This window comes from Ochotona curzoniae, unplaced genomic scaffold (assembly GCF_017591425.1).
Source record: "Ochotona curzoniae isolate NIBS_2020 unplaced genomic scaffold, NIBS_Ocur_1.0 scaffold_4701, whole genome shotgun sequence".
NCBI lineage: Eukaryota > Metazoa > Chordata > Mammalia > Lagomorpha > Ochotonidae > Ochotona > Ochotona curzoniae.
This window is the reverse complement of record NW_024467122.1, coordinates 58407950-58422750: the sequence shown is the minus strand read 5'-3', so window position 1 is coordinate 58422750 and position 14801 is coordinate 58407950. Positions and strand designations below refer to the sequence as shown.

General features: G+C 42.1%; 1 protein-coding gene across 1 annotated transcript in view; it reads left to right on the top strand.

The window, feature by feature from the left end:
- MYO5A (myosin VA) overlaps positions 1-8314 on the top strand; it is a 174619-nt gene extending 166305 nt beyond the window's left edge. The window contains exons 39-42 of the mRNA XM_040969826.1: positions 1718-2000; positions 3485-3659; positions 6136-6216; positions 6506-8314. Coding sequence (XP_040825760.1) covers positions 1718-2000; positions 3485-3659; positions 6136-6216; positions 6506-6658 — 692 coding nt within the window. The 3' untranslated portion in view covers positions 6659-8314. The remainder of the gene's footprint in view (positions 1-1717; positions 2001-3484; positions 3660-6135; positions 6217-6505) is intronic.
- Positions 8315-14801: the final 6487 nt, after the last annotated feature.

Sequence of the window (14801 nt, the reverse complement as noted above, 5' to 3'; positions counted from 1 at the left end):
CAGGTGCAGGGTCCCAAAGCTTTGGGCCATCCTCAATTGCTTTCCCAGGCCACAAGCAGGGAGCTGGATAGGAAGTGGAGCTGCCGGGATAGAACCGGCGCCCATATGGTATCCTGGCATGTTCAAGGCAAGGATTTTAGCCACTAGGCCACACCACTGGGCGCCATGATCTAGTTTTTAGGAACCCTTTAAACTCTGGACTAGGACACTGTGACAGATGGTTTCCGTGGAGCCTGGGGAGGGCTTTCACTTAGCCTAATAGGCCACAGTGAATGACTAGGATGATACTGTGGCAACAAGAACAGGTTCATCTCATGCATTGCATGTTGAGTTGTACATCTCATGGTTCTTGTGGAACCATTAAAGGCAGTTCATAATTTGTATGTACGTCCTCACATAGTGTTTATCATCTATATTATGATACCTCGATTCCTTGAGAATGTGTAGTATGTGGGCATAGGAAGTAGGAGGCAGGTATAAATTGCAGACTGATAATTTTGAATGTATGGGATTAAAGATTTATTCATTTTACTTGAAAATTATTATTACAGAGAGGGAGAGAGAAAGATTTTCATCTCCTGGTATAATACCCAAATGGCTGTATTTACCAGACTTGAGCCTGCTCAAAGCTGGGAAATCCAGGAGCTTTCTCCAGGGCTCCCATGCAGGAGCCCAAGACCTTGGACCATCCTCCACTGCTTTCCCAGGCCATAAGCAAAGCTGGATTGGAAGTGGAACAGCCAGGACTCGAAACTAGTGCCCATATAGGATGTCAGCACCACATGGGAGATTACCTTGCAATGCCACCTCACCAACCCCAAATGCATGGATTTTATTTTAAATGTTTTTTTAAGTTAGGAAACATAATTATTTCAAGCAAATTATCAACGGACTGCTAGATGTATTCCCGGCTGCCCTTTCTCCCTGCCCACTGCATCTTTCACACTCTACCACTTCATTCCCCTCTGTGAGCTCATAGTAGACTGTTTTTCTCTCATGGCCCATAGTTAGTCAGAGATGTGAAAGACTGTGAAAGCCACAGAAGATAGCAGTAATTATTCATCTGCCCCCTAAAAGATTATGAATTTAAAGCAGTCTAAGTTGGGCTTGACAGTGTAACACAGCAGGGGAAGCAGCCATTTGCAATTCAAATTTCAGGTGTTCCACTTTAATCCAGCTCCCAGGTAATGCACCTGGAAAGACAGCAGTAAATGGTCCACGTGCTTGGGCCCCTGAGCACCCACACAGGAGACCCAGATGGGGCTTTGGTCTTCTGGCCTTGTCCGTAGTCTTCCACATGACCACTTCCCAGTGTCCTGCCTTCCTCACTGTTTGTTTACCTTTGGAGCTGAAATGTCTGGGATATTATTGTTTATCCTACCTCTGACAGCTACCTAACTCTCTTAGAAACCTCCCCAAAACATCACACACTTTGGGCTATCACCAAGCCATGGCTTCTTAGGTTTAAAAATATATTTTCAGGATTACTTAAGTTCATGATAAGCTTTTGCAATTCAAAAATATTCCTTCATTAAAGTTTAAAATCCAGATGCCCCTTTTTTGGTAAAACTTCTTTTCCTTCTATTTTGATACTCTGATCATTTTTCCTGAACTGAAGTCATGTACCATGCATGCCCATAGGCACCCACATGAACAGGTGCACAGGAAACAAGTTCTTTGTAAACCTTGCCTTCTAACAGTTGAAATGTTCCTGCAGTCTCAGGTATGCTGGAGCATGAAACCATTCAGGGTGTGTCTGGTGTGAAGCCCACGGGGCTGAGAAAACGAACCTCCAGTATCGCCGACGAGGGCACCTACACACTGGACTCAATTCTCCGGCAGCTCAACTCCTTCCATTCAGTCATGTGTCAACACGGCATGGACCCAGAGCTGATCAAGCAGGTGGTCAAGCAGATGTTCTACATCGTGGGGGCCATCACCCTGAACAACCTCCTGTTGCGAAAGGACATGTGCTCCTGGAGTAAAGGCATGCAGATCAGGTGAGCCAGGGCCAGCCCTGGGACAGCTGTGGAGAGTCCACGGTTTGTTTGCAGTCCGCACACCTGACATCTGGTGCCACGTGGCCAAGCCACAGGCAGCAAACTGGCAGGGAGCCACCCTCTCTTACCTGACCAGATTTCTGCAGATCTCCTTGGCTCTGCCTGGCCAGCAGGGTCTTCTTATTGCTTGATGGGAAACCTTGCTTCACTGTGAGGCTGACTTATTTGAGGGAGAGAGATGATGCAAAAATACACGAAGACTAACGACTTTTTCCTGCTCTGTGTGTATGTGTGTGCATGAGTACAAGAAGAAAATACTAAATATTATAATGTTGGATCTTAGAAACATTTGTTAGCAAAATAAGCTTTTTGTACCTATGACGAAAGATCTAATTTATCTTTCACTGACATTTGAAACAGGTCCCCTCTGTATTTTAAGAAAAGCCACACTCATTTATGTCCTACTGGTCTTGAGCACAACCTCCTTACTGTGATCGAATTCTGGGGGGAAGGAGGACAGTAGTTGCCTTTAAATAGCTGGTACATTTGCCAAGGGGAGAGGGGCTTCTCCTACCAAAGTCTTTGTACTCAATCACAGGAAACCTTAGTGTTCTTTCCAGATATTTTCATGCCAAGCCATATGTAATCATCTGTAATTAACTTGAAATTGGAGACTGTATTGGAAGACAGTAGTGGAAAACATCTTCCATTCAGGTTGCAGAACTCTTTCTCCGTTAGCTTTGCTTATGAGGGTGGAGTTACAGTCGCAGCTCCTCCTGGCCCGATTACTAAGTTCTCATCATGTGTTCATTGTGTCAGTGTTGGTTTGAGAACCACTGTCCCTTGGCCGGCTACTTCCCGACGCTTCAAGGTTGGTAGAGCTTCTCAGTCTCTTCCAAGGGCTCCCACTTGTCCTTGACCGTCCACTGTCTGTCCTTGAATGTCTATCCTTGAACATCCGTTGTCTCCATTGCCCAGCCTCTGCCCTTTGGAAAGAGGCCTGAGCACAAACTATACGAGGTGGGAGAGAGAGGCGGTTCGTTCAGTTACCCAGTTTTGAATTTGCTATCAGGAAGACAGGGATTTGAAACGCTGATCAAGTCCACACAGCAAAATGAGCCGACCTCTGAAACTGAGAGAAATTCATTTTCTGGTCAGCTTTCAGGGGGGACAAAGCCATGTCATGTTCCTGTTTATTAGAAAGTCCTACAACTTTTGCTATATTGACTCCATTTTTATTTCCATTAATAAGAATTATATTCTCATGTCACTTAATCTTATATAATTATGATTTTTCAATCTCATGACTATTTATAATGATACTTTTTAAGCACAGCTGGTGAGAGTTTTAAAAAGCAATGAAAATACTGCCTGTCATTTTAACTGACAAGGCCACACACACAAAATTATGACATTTATGATGACATGCAGTAAATTTGCATTCTCTTCCACTTCTCTCCATCGCTGTCTCTCCCTTGGCACAGGTACAATGTCAGTCAACTGGAAGAATGGCTGCGTGACAAGAATCTGATGAACAGCGGGGCCAAAGAAACTCTGGAACCTCTCATTCAGGCTGCTCAGCTCCTGCAAGTGAAAAAGAAGACAGACGATGATGCAGAAGCCATTTGTTCCATGTGCAATGCTTTGACCACTGCACAGGTGATGTGGCCTTCCCCGTTAGGAAGTCATTTAACGTTCCTCCAGGATGAGCTCTAGGGAAGCAGATAAGTCTGGTCCTTGCTGTGGTGTCTGAGCTGACTTTCCTTATGGTAGAAAAGAGTGTCTAACATTAAAAAACAGTGTAGGGAAAAGAAAGTTGAAAGATACATTTATTTTGTTAAAAAGGAATTTTGAAAGTCATGCACAGAGTTTTCATAATATGCATTTTCCATGAGCTTTTTCAAGACCTCTCATGTGTATATGTACGTTGAAGAAAGGAGATTTTTACCGGGAATTGATACATTTTGGTACTGGCCACAGCAGTTGTCTGAGCACACAGTAAGTCTTTGTTGGATGCCTGCAGGTGCTGAGGGAGATATGAGGGGAGCAGCCCGTGCTCTCAGGGTATTACATGCCACAGCATACTTGCCCATGCCCTGTGGCACTGGTTGACTTTTTCTTTTTAGATTGTTTAAAGATAGATTACCTTCATTCCTTCAATTCAAAAATAGCTAATTAAGCACCCATCTCCAGGTACCATACTTACTCCTGGTGGAAAGAGTTTAATAAGTAAGGAAAATCCCTTTCAGGAGTTTTTATTTAATAGGGAAGACAGATAAGCAGTTGTATCCAGCTGATTACCATGGAGGTTTCAGCAAATTCTGTGCTAAGAGGCCTACAGAAAGTGTTGAAGGATGGTGACTGTTCAGGGCAGGTCCCCTGTACCTGGGCATCGGATTTAAGGAAATGAAAGGGCGAGGAGATCATTGGAGCTCAACAGCAACAGCATGAGATGAGCTATGGACATGCACCTGCCCATTTGGCTTTTTCTTAGTTATTTTAATTTTCTTTTGCCAGTGCTTGGACTTTCTTCATTTTCATCATATAACACTTTCAGGTATCTCATAACACAAGAATTTTCATTTTCATACGATGCAATTAAACTCAGTAGTTAGGGGCCCATCGCAGTGGCTCAGTGGCTAACTCCTTGCCTTGCAACTGCTAGGATCCCATATGGGTGCCAGTTCATGTCCCTACTGCTCCACTTCTCATCCAGCCTCCTACTTGTGGCCTGGGAAAGCAGTGGAGAATGGCCCAAAGCCATGGGACCCTGCATCCACATGGGAGACTAGGAAGAATTTCCTGGCTCCTGTCTTCAGATCTGCTCAGCTCTGGTCATTGCGGCCACTTGGGGAGTGAACCAACAGACAGAAGATCTTCCTCTCTGTCTCTCCTGTTCTCTGTAAATCTGCCTTTCCAATAAAAAATAAATCCATCTTACAAAAAAAAACACAGTAATTAATTGGAGTCAATATTTGCAGTTTCTTCTTTTTAAATTTTTTTATTAAATGTTTAAAATGTATTTAATTTTAAGGCCCAAGACTCTATTGCTTTCCCAGAAATAACCAGAGAACTAAATGAGAAGTGGAACAGCTGGTACAAACTGGAGCCCATATGAGATGCTGGTGCTTGAAAGCAAAGGATTAACCAGTTGAGCTATTGTGCTGGCCTCTACATTTACAACTTCTTACTACTAAATTCATATTTACATGATTTTTGTGAAGAACAAAGAAATTACAAGCTACTGAATGATAACTTGAAAGGTTTCCACCATTTCTGCCAAGTAGAAAATAAGGCTGTATTGGGGCATAGCCTGACTATAGAGAATCTTTCTGTTATCAGACGCTAAAAGAATATACTTTAATATACTTTACCGCAGACATATATTTTGTAGAGTGAGATAAAATGATCATTCATTGACTTAACAAATTATATTTAATAAAGCAGTCATACTTCACAGAGTTCTAGTGATTGCCTTTGATGGCGGGCTGACCCCTGACTCACTGAGACCTGATAAACAGGCCTACTGTCCCATACTTCCTTCTTGTCTATGAAAAGACTCATCTTCATTGGAAAACAGTTTTGAAAATTTTACAAAATAAACTAATTTGACATTTTTAAAGAACTCCGTACCCTTATAACCAGAACATTTCTTTAGAAGGCTTTGTCGTTATTCATTTATAATAACAGCTTTTGTCAAAATACAATTGTTACCAGAAAAGAAGAAATGATACTTAGTCCTGTTGTTTTTTAAATGGCCAGCTATATTTTTATGTGAAGAGAGTAAATTTTAGAATAGTATTAAAAGAGTGAACTCCATGTATATTAAAGTGACTCAACCTAGAATGTCTAGGAAACAGCTGGATGGCCACTGAACACAGCTGCTGCTCTGGGGGACTGGGTGGGTGTGAGGGAGAGTGCTTCTGGATGTTTCTCCAAGTCCATGTAAATATATGCCAGTACATTCTTGCTGTGAAAATTCGAATGGCAAGGGTAGCTGTGCTCCTGCTGGTTCCTGTCCCCACACCACACACCCAGGTAGAATAGAAAACAGGTCCTTTGCATTTTCAGATTGTAGGTTTCCAATGTGCACTTGATAAGATACCAAAAATGTTAACCATTGCTTTCCTCACAGATCGTCAAAGTGTTGAATCTGTACACTCCCGTTAATGAGTTTGAAGAAAGAGTCTCCGTGTCATTCATTCGTACTATACAGGTAAGCATGCCATGGCTTTCCTTGTCTTTGATTCACCAAATCAGTTCTTTGAATGGACATTTTACAATTAATTTATTGAAAGAAAACATGTTTCTATCTTGGATTATATTGTTTAAACCTATTTTACAGTGCTTAGGTTTTTTTTTTTAATAATAATGTGTTGGGAAAATGAGGCAATTTTATAATAAAGGTGATAACTTTTCTGTATCAGTTGAGAAACTTTCATTAGAAATTTTGAGATGCAGAGAACTGATGGTCTCTTGGCGTTTTCCTCTCCTAATCTTCTCAGATGCGTTTGCGGGACAGGAAAGACTCTCCTCAGCTGCTCATGGATGCTAAACACATCTTCCCTGTCACGTTCCCCTTCAATCCATCCTCCCTCGCGCTGGAAACCATCCAAATCCCAGCCAGCCTGGGCCTGGGCTTCATTTCACGTGTCTGAACGTGACGGCCAGGCAAATGTGGACAGCGCATCTCTTGTCTGGAATAAGAACACGTTCGTTCCAATCAGCTACTGCAAGTAACATTGTGAAAGAGGAAGTACTGATTCTCGAACAAGAAGCTGTTAACTGGAAACCTCCCCTAGAACACTGTCATCATCACCCTGCAAAGAAAGTTAGGCTCCTGCATATTGTGTCACCTTTGGAGCAACACCCATCCCTGATCAGTTAGGTAGCCTGAGTTTATGTGCAGGTGAGTGAGTGAAGAAGGAAAGAAGAGAGAAACAGGGAGGAAGGAAACGAAAGAAGGCAGAAGTGTGTCTTTAGCTGCCAGCATTTATTGGAAATCCTCAACAGTGTGCTTAAGTGGTCTAAAAAGCATGAATTCAAGATATGAGCTGTTAAGAGGCAAGTACCAGCCAAGAACACGAGAATGGAAAGAAAACTTGCCATTGTATACAAATCTTACCAGTTTAGAAATCAGCTGTGTGGATACCGTCAAACTGGGTGAGAAAAGTAAACTGGAAATATGAAAAGTCATTGGTAAAGTAGCTTCCTTATTCATGTCGCTATGATATAGAGATATTAAAGAATGTTGGTTTGCTATAGAACATAGATGTCCATTGGTACTGTAGTTTACTGAGCATTTTTACATTGCTGCTACATGCTGTCTTCTTAAAATGTAAGCGATATTAGATGCTACAATAATAAGCTTATCTTTTACTGTTTACAATTCCATCAATTCACAGTTTTAACTGGATTATATGCAAATGTTCTACAGATTGACCTGCACAAGTAGCAGACACTGGATGTCATGTATTAATATGACAAAATACTTGACATTTAGGGGTAGGAGTGGGCAGAGTGCTATTGTTGGTGTTGTGGCTTACTCCGGATGTGTTACCTTGATGTGCTTGCTAGTTGCCCTGGGTGGACAGTGCATCAGGCTCATCAGGCTCATCAGGCTGCGTTGTTTGTGAAGTGACTTCAGTTATCAGATCTGATTACTGCACTCTATGTTTTCAACCTGGACGGGTTTTCTGTTTTGACTTATTAAGACTTAATCTCAGTCACTATCAAGAATGAATTATCAGAATTTTATTATTCAAGTGTTGAAACTTCGATTATGAATTATGCAAAAGAAGGTATATAATAGGTATTTAGTTAGGATTCAGGTTTTTTCTTTAGGCTTTGCAACTTCTGTAAATGTCCTCAGATACCACTAGATACTTTACAGAGCATCGTAGTAGAATTAGCTTAAGAAGACTTAAATAAGAAGCATAACAAGACTGTTGAGTTTTACAGAGGATTTGGTTCAGTAAGACCCAGATTCTGTAAGGTTTCATTCTGAAATTCTAATTAAATATGCTTTTCTTTTTTTTTTTCTAGAAGTGTTATACAATAAACTGTTCAGGTTGTACAAAAAGCAAATTCTTAGCATTCACTAGAAACCCTGATTCTCAAATACAAGCATAGATTTATATGATCTAACCGCTACATGGTCTATAAAAATGACATATCTTATTGAAATATGTGCAATATTATTTATGGAAGTCAGTTTCACACCCATGACAAAGGTTGTTATTAAATGATAAATATTGTCTGCTAACTTATTTGGACCTCAGTTTCCTTGTTTATAAAATAAAAGGGTTGGACAACTGAACCTGGCTGTCCCTCCCGTGTTTAGAATTCTCTTGAGTGCTTGGCTCCTCGAGAAAAGAGCTGCAGTTGCTCACTAAATCCTTCCTCTGATGGGAGGACTTGTGTACAGTGCCTGTCCATCCCTTTAACAAAACATAAAATCACAGGTTCTTAATGTACATGAGTCATGAACATACATCATAAAAAACCTATATTTGTATTACTTGAAAATTCATTTAATTTGTTATATCACGTGCTACTTTCTTCAGTTGACCTCATTTATTTATTTGTAATGTTAACAAAAAACACTACTAATTCAATCAGATTCTCTTTTTTTCCTGGTTGTCAAGGTAGTTTTCAGTGAACAGTGAACTCTTACTCCCATTTAGCGAGTGCTGAATGTCTCCAAGTCTGAGGAACTGCAGCCTTGGTACAGGCAGTGGGCCTATGGCCAGCTTAGTCCCATGAGGCAAGACATTCTCCACCAGCACCACTCCAACACCTTGTCCAGGATTCGGGATCATATGGTAATTTCCAAAGCCATTACAGCTGTCCCTCTTACTCCAGGTGGCTCGTGTCCTGAAGCCTGTCTGCCCTGGGCCTCTCCGTCCATCCTGTCTTTGCTGTGCAGAGCTGCAGCCACTCTCCCACACCTGGCTGAGAGCCCCTGGTCACCCCAATACTTGTGTTTCAGCAGTAGTGGCTCAGAGCTGCTCCAGGCTTCCACCTTCCCGCAGGGCCTTCCCAGATGAGGATCAGAATTAACTTCTCATTGTGACCTGAGGATTTTTAGTCATCATGATGATCAATACACCTTACAACCAGGGACCCCCCTCCCCAGCCCCAAGACCTAATCAATGACCTCATACGCTACTTTCCTGACTCTGACTCTACTTTTAAGACTCTGTAGAACATGGGCATCCTTTGGCATCCATGCTTTCTCACCCAGCTTCACACACACACATCTCTACCAGGCTTTCTGTTATCCCGTTCCCTCCACCCAATTATCCATCCCTTCCCCTGCCAACTCGGCTGCTGTTGTGTATTGCAGGCAGATGGGTTGGGTCGGTCCTCAATTGGTTGTGCTGGCCTTCCCTGGGTTCAGTGTTTGCATAAATCTCGCTGCCCTCCCTTGTCTACAATAGGTCTGCAGTGTTATCACAAATCAACTTTTTTCCTCATTTCTCTGTGACACACCAATAGGAATTCAGAGGAAGAGGTGTTGGACACCACAGCTGTACATGGTGTTTCTTGTCCTTTCCCAGTTGGTCCCTTCCCTCAGCACACACCCAGACTGTCTCACCATCAGGTTCACTTTTTGTGGCTTGTCTTAGATTGAGGCTGTCCTTGCCAGAGACTAACCAGAACTGGGGAGAAGGTGGGCGTGGCCTAAAATCCACCGAGCAGAGCTCCCCATGGCCCTGACTCTTCTTTTTACGTCAGCAATATTTTCCAAAGCAACTAATAGGAAATTCAGGCATATGAATCCCTTTGGATATTTTGTTTTGTCATTTTTTTCACTGCCTTCATTTATTTCATTCACTTGAATGTTGTCCCTTTCTGGGTGAGTAATGTGTAACATAGATCAAATCTTTCACTAATCATAGTAGAGCAGCCTGTGAAAATATGTTACCAGAATTTAATGTGGTGATTGCAGGTGAAAAATTATCTTCTTAATAACCCTTAGAGGAAGATGAGCACCTGCCAGCCTCCGAGAAAGTCCTCACATTCTCGCTCACCCCTCTTACTCTCTCTTCCGGCACCAGTGAAGGAAGGCACCAGTTCAGAGCTCCTCCAGAGGCATAATCAGGGGACCTCTTGGCAGTGTTGACTGCTTGGCATGAGGCAGGAGCTAGAGCGTGCAGGTGACAGGTCACGGGGAAGGTGGCACGGAAGCAGGCCCTGGGTCTGGATGTGTTCTTGTCTTGCGCACTTCCTCCTCCCAGCAGCAGGGGTGGTATAGGATGGTTTCCGTGATTGTTCACAGATAGCCTGACACAGACAGGTCAGTGACTTGTCCTCAGCCCACTCTGATGATTCTGCTCTCCCGAGTGAAGCAGGGGAAGTGGGGTTAGATGCCAGGAAGTAGGCTTGGAGAGTTATAAGGTTCCCATGCTCTCCCTCCTCCTACCCAGGAATTGCCCCGGCCTTTTCCTTAAATGGAGTGCCAGCTGGGCATCAGGGAATTGAGCAAGGGCTGAGTACCAACAAGACCAAATGCCCCCTGGCAGGTGGTTTGCCCTTTAATCCTAACTCGGTGCCATAGCTGGACCTGGCTTTGTGGTGAATCAGCGCTCTTTGGGACTCTGCATTTCAGCATGGCATTCATTAGTAGCAGATTGCTAGGCCAGAGAGACGGGAAGCAGTGAAAGCTGCTGCAAAGTGAAGATGAAGGTCACCCACCTCCCGGTGCTTGGCATCCCTGCTGCAGTCAGAGGTAAGCTGTGGGGAGGCCACTGTCCCCAATTTAGGTCTTCAACACAAAGGACCCAGGCCCCTGGAGCTCTGCTGGGGGCTATCTGGCACACAGACAATGTGCAAGCCATGTGTGTCTGGATACCACAGTGTGTGCATGCTATGAGTGTCTACTTTGGAGCTAGGAGATGTGCTGTTTGCATGTGTGTTTGAGGCTCTGTGTGTTGCCACGGCCTCTGTTCATGGATAAGTGCATTGCAGTTTGTTCTCAGGCTGTGCTGTGAGGGCCGCCTTAACCCTTACCCCACCCCCTTCTAGAGCTGCCTTAAGTTCTCCAGAACTCCTCCTCCATAGGGTTATCTTGCCTAGAGAGGACATCTGGCTGGTTTGTAAGGTTTCATAAGGGTTTTGGTTCGGTGTGGCCTTCTGCCCTTTCTGCATGACCCCTTTCCCCCACCGCCTTACTTTCTCCTGCCTTTTCTTTCCAGTGTTTTCAAACAGGGTTTAGAACTAGAGGGTAACAACCATCTCAGAACCGATGAAGTATCAGTTTTGAGAGTGTTCCTGAGTGGGGACTCTAGCACAAAAGAGTGAATGGATGCTGGGGAGAATACAGAGAGCAGCCAGGTACTTGGGAATACGTGAATGTCTTGCTTCCCACTAATTCTTAATTGTCATAAAAGACAATGCTAAAACTTCTTGGACATTCCATAGGAAATAAACTTGTAAGAGCCCTCTGCTATAAAAGGTTGAGTAAAAACAAGAATGAGTGCTGTGAATTCTGACCCACTGTATTACTCTAAATTCAATAGATCTAACTGGAATTACAGCAGTGTTCTCAAGAAAGCAGGAACTGAAGTGTACTATGTAAAATATCTTTCAAAATGCATTTTGTACATTTTTTTAATTTTATAATTTGGTCTACTTAAAATGTTTATTAGTTTAGTGGGCATTATTAAATTCTGAAAATAGCTAACATTTCATTAATATAATATTGCTTGAAACACTTGAAAGAAAAATGTTTGAGTTTTTTGAGACTGATGTACAGTTCACTGGTAGTCGGTACATTTTCATGAATTTCTCAGAGTCAGTAGTTTCAAATATCTTATTTTTACCACATGATATAATATTTTAGCTTGCATTTGAAGCTCTCTGACACCTTAGAGCCATTATTTTTTCCAACAAATGGTGAATTTTTCTTCAAATGTGGACCTGTATGCTGTAATCTATGAATCCTGGTTATGTCTTTTTGTGGGGTCCTAGAGTAACACTGACTTTTTTTTGTGTTCCTGGAAAATTTAAATTGCTGTGACAGTGTTACACAGAAAATGAACTCATGACATTTTGTGTCTCATAATTATTAACCTTATTTATTAATTCACTATGAACTGAACATGCATTTTGATTACAATGAAATTGAATGTTGCAGTTTCCAAATATTTTTTTTTCTTTGTTGAATCTGCAGAATGAACTTTTTGATTTGCCTAGAAAAATACTGATATGGTTAATCTTTGAAAAGTTTTTAGGTGAAATATTCATCCACTGAGCAGGAAGCAGGAGGACTGAGAAGTGAAAGACATTGTCAACTCTATTTCTCACTGATTCTGTTCCAGCGTATATCACAGGGAAGTCGGAAAATAATACTTATTCACCTCATATCAGCAAAAACCTTTGAAATCTGGGCTTTCCCTGGATATCATCTAGTACTAATATGAAAACCAAAATAATATCAGAATGATGTTTGTGCTCTAAATTCATAGTTGTCTAATGTTGTGCTTAGTGTTTGTGTCATTAATGCTGTATTCTCCTAGCTATCACAGAAAATTGTTCAAAATAAAGATGTGGATATAAAGGGTTTTGTCATTGTCTCATAAACTCACTCCACGCTTTTAAAACAGCCAGTCATTTTTGTTGAAGACTGGCATGTGAATATACCTTTTCCTCATGAGAATTTTCTAAAGGAATCTTGGAAATTTGTTAGTTGGCAAACTCCTTCTATACTGTAAAACAGTGACCTATGTGATAGACATGAAAACTGACAAAGAAAGAAGCAAACCAGACACCTCCCACTACCAATGTGATGCCTTCTGTGGAGTGGGACAGAGAGGCCCTGGCCTCTGTGCTGCCCCTGACAGTGTGGGACCCCTGGATTTCCATGGGGGTCTCATCAGTCAGCATGAGTGCACAGGGAAGTGGGTATGCAAGGAGTCATGTGTTTGAAGAATTCTGAAATAACACCCGGAAGTGGACGTAGGAACCCATGGGATATGTCCACTAAATACTGGCTGCTGTGCTACTGGAGACAAATAGGATGATTCTTGTTCAAAGAGGGAAAACTATGAGAACTTAGCACATTGATGAGCAGGTCTGGTCATTCTTAAGAGAGTCACAGAGTTGGAGGATTCACATTTCTTGTTTTCAAAATTTACTGCAAAGAAGAGGCATTCTAGACAGGCTGGTACTGGATCAGAATGAAGTATGCATCAGGAGAATACAATTGAAAGAACAGAAATGGACCCACGTGTTTACAAACAACTGATTTTCATGGAGGCTACGCGTGACCATTCAGTGGACTATGGACAGTTTTTCAAGCAAGCAGTGTTGGGACCATTGCATAATCACATTCACAGAATGAAATAGGAGCCTTCCTTCATACCATATAAAGAAGTAGCCAGGGCCATAGGCTTCAAGGTGAGAGCCAAAACTATAAAACTCAGAAGAAAAGAAACACCCAAATCGCCATGCCCTTGAATTAACGAGTGTATCTTCAGTATGACACCAAAAAGGCAAGTGACTTCATCAACTGACAGAGTAAGGGAAAATATTTCTGAATCTCATTTCTGATAATGGAATTGTATCTGTAATACATGGGTACTTTGGAAAGTTTATGGAAAATTGAATGAGAAGATAAGCTGGGTTGGACATTTTGCACCCTCGTTAAAACATTGTGTGGATGTCTGCATCCCATATCAGAGTACCGGGTTTCTGTCTCTGCTTCCAATGCCAGCTCCCTGTCGGTGGAGGCCCTGGGAGGCGACGCCCAGCTCCCGGGCGGTGGAGGCCCTGTCAGTGGAGGCCCTGGGAGGCGGCAGGGAAGGCTCAGGCACTTGCCACCCTCATGGGAGGCCTGCACTGAGATCCAGGCTTCTGGCATCAGCCTGTCTGAGTAGATCTCGTTGTCTTTCTCCCTTTCAAATAAATAGAAGATAAATAAACATGAGAAGACAAATATACTTTGATGCTATGAATTTGAAATCCATACATATAAGAGATTTCTGAAAAGTTTATGAAACTGTATATAATGAATAATTTACGACTAGATTTCAAAAATGCTTTGCACCAAAATAAATTTACCTTTTCATTTTATCTACCTTTGAAGGTTTTTACGTGCCCTCATTAGCTAGAGAATGTTGTGGTTCTAGAGTAAAAAGACCATTCCATTTAAAAGTGAACAGAAGGTATTTGGCGCAGCAGCTAAGCTCCCTTCCGGGGCTCCCACAGCCGTATCAGAGTGCCTGAATTGGAGCTCTGGCTTCACCTGGGCTGGCCCAGCACCCAGTATACAGGTATTTGAGGAATAAACAAAAGGACTGAAGGAGCTAGCTATCTCCATGTCTGTCTGTTAAATAAAAATAAATGAATGAAATTTACAAAGATGCTATTTTAATGGACAAAGGATCAAAACAGACACACAGGAAAAGATATTTGATAGCATTACTGGCTAAGAATGATGCAAAATTGTAAGAAGATTCTGCTTCTACCCATTCAAATGTCCATCAGTTTTGGCAAGCATGGGAAGTGAGACCACATACATTGCTGATGTAATGTAAAATGGTACAACCACTTTGGAAAAATACTCTGCAGTTCTCCAAACCATTAAACAGCGTTAGCCAGTGACCTCATAATTCCAGAGCTATGTGTAGACAAGAAAAACGATACAAAAAATTGTGTGAATTTATAGCAGCAGCATTCAAAATAACCAAGAAGTGGGAAGGATACCAATGTTTTTCATAGATTAAGCAAATGAAGCATGTTGTATCCACACATGGACTATTACTTGACTATAAGGATGATGCTTGGAAACATGCT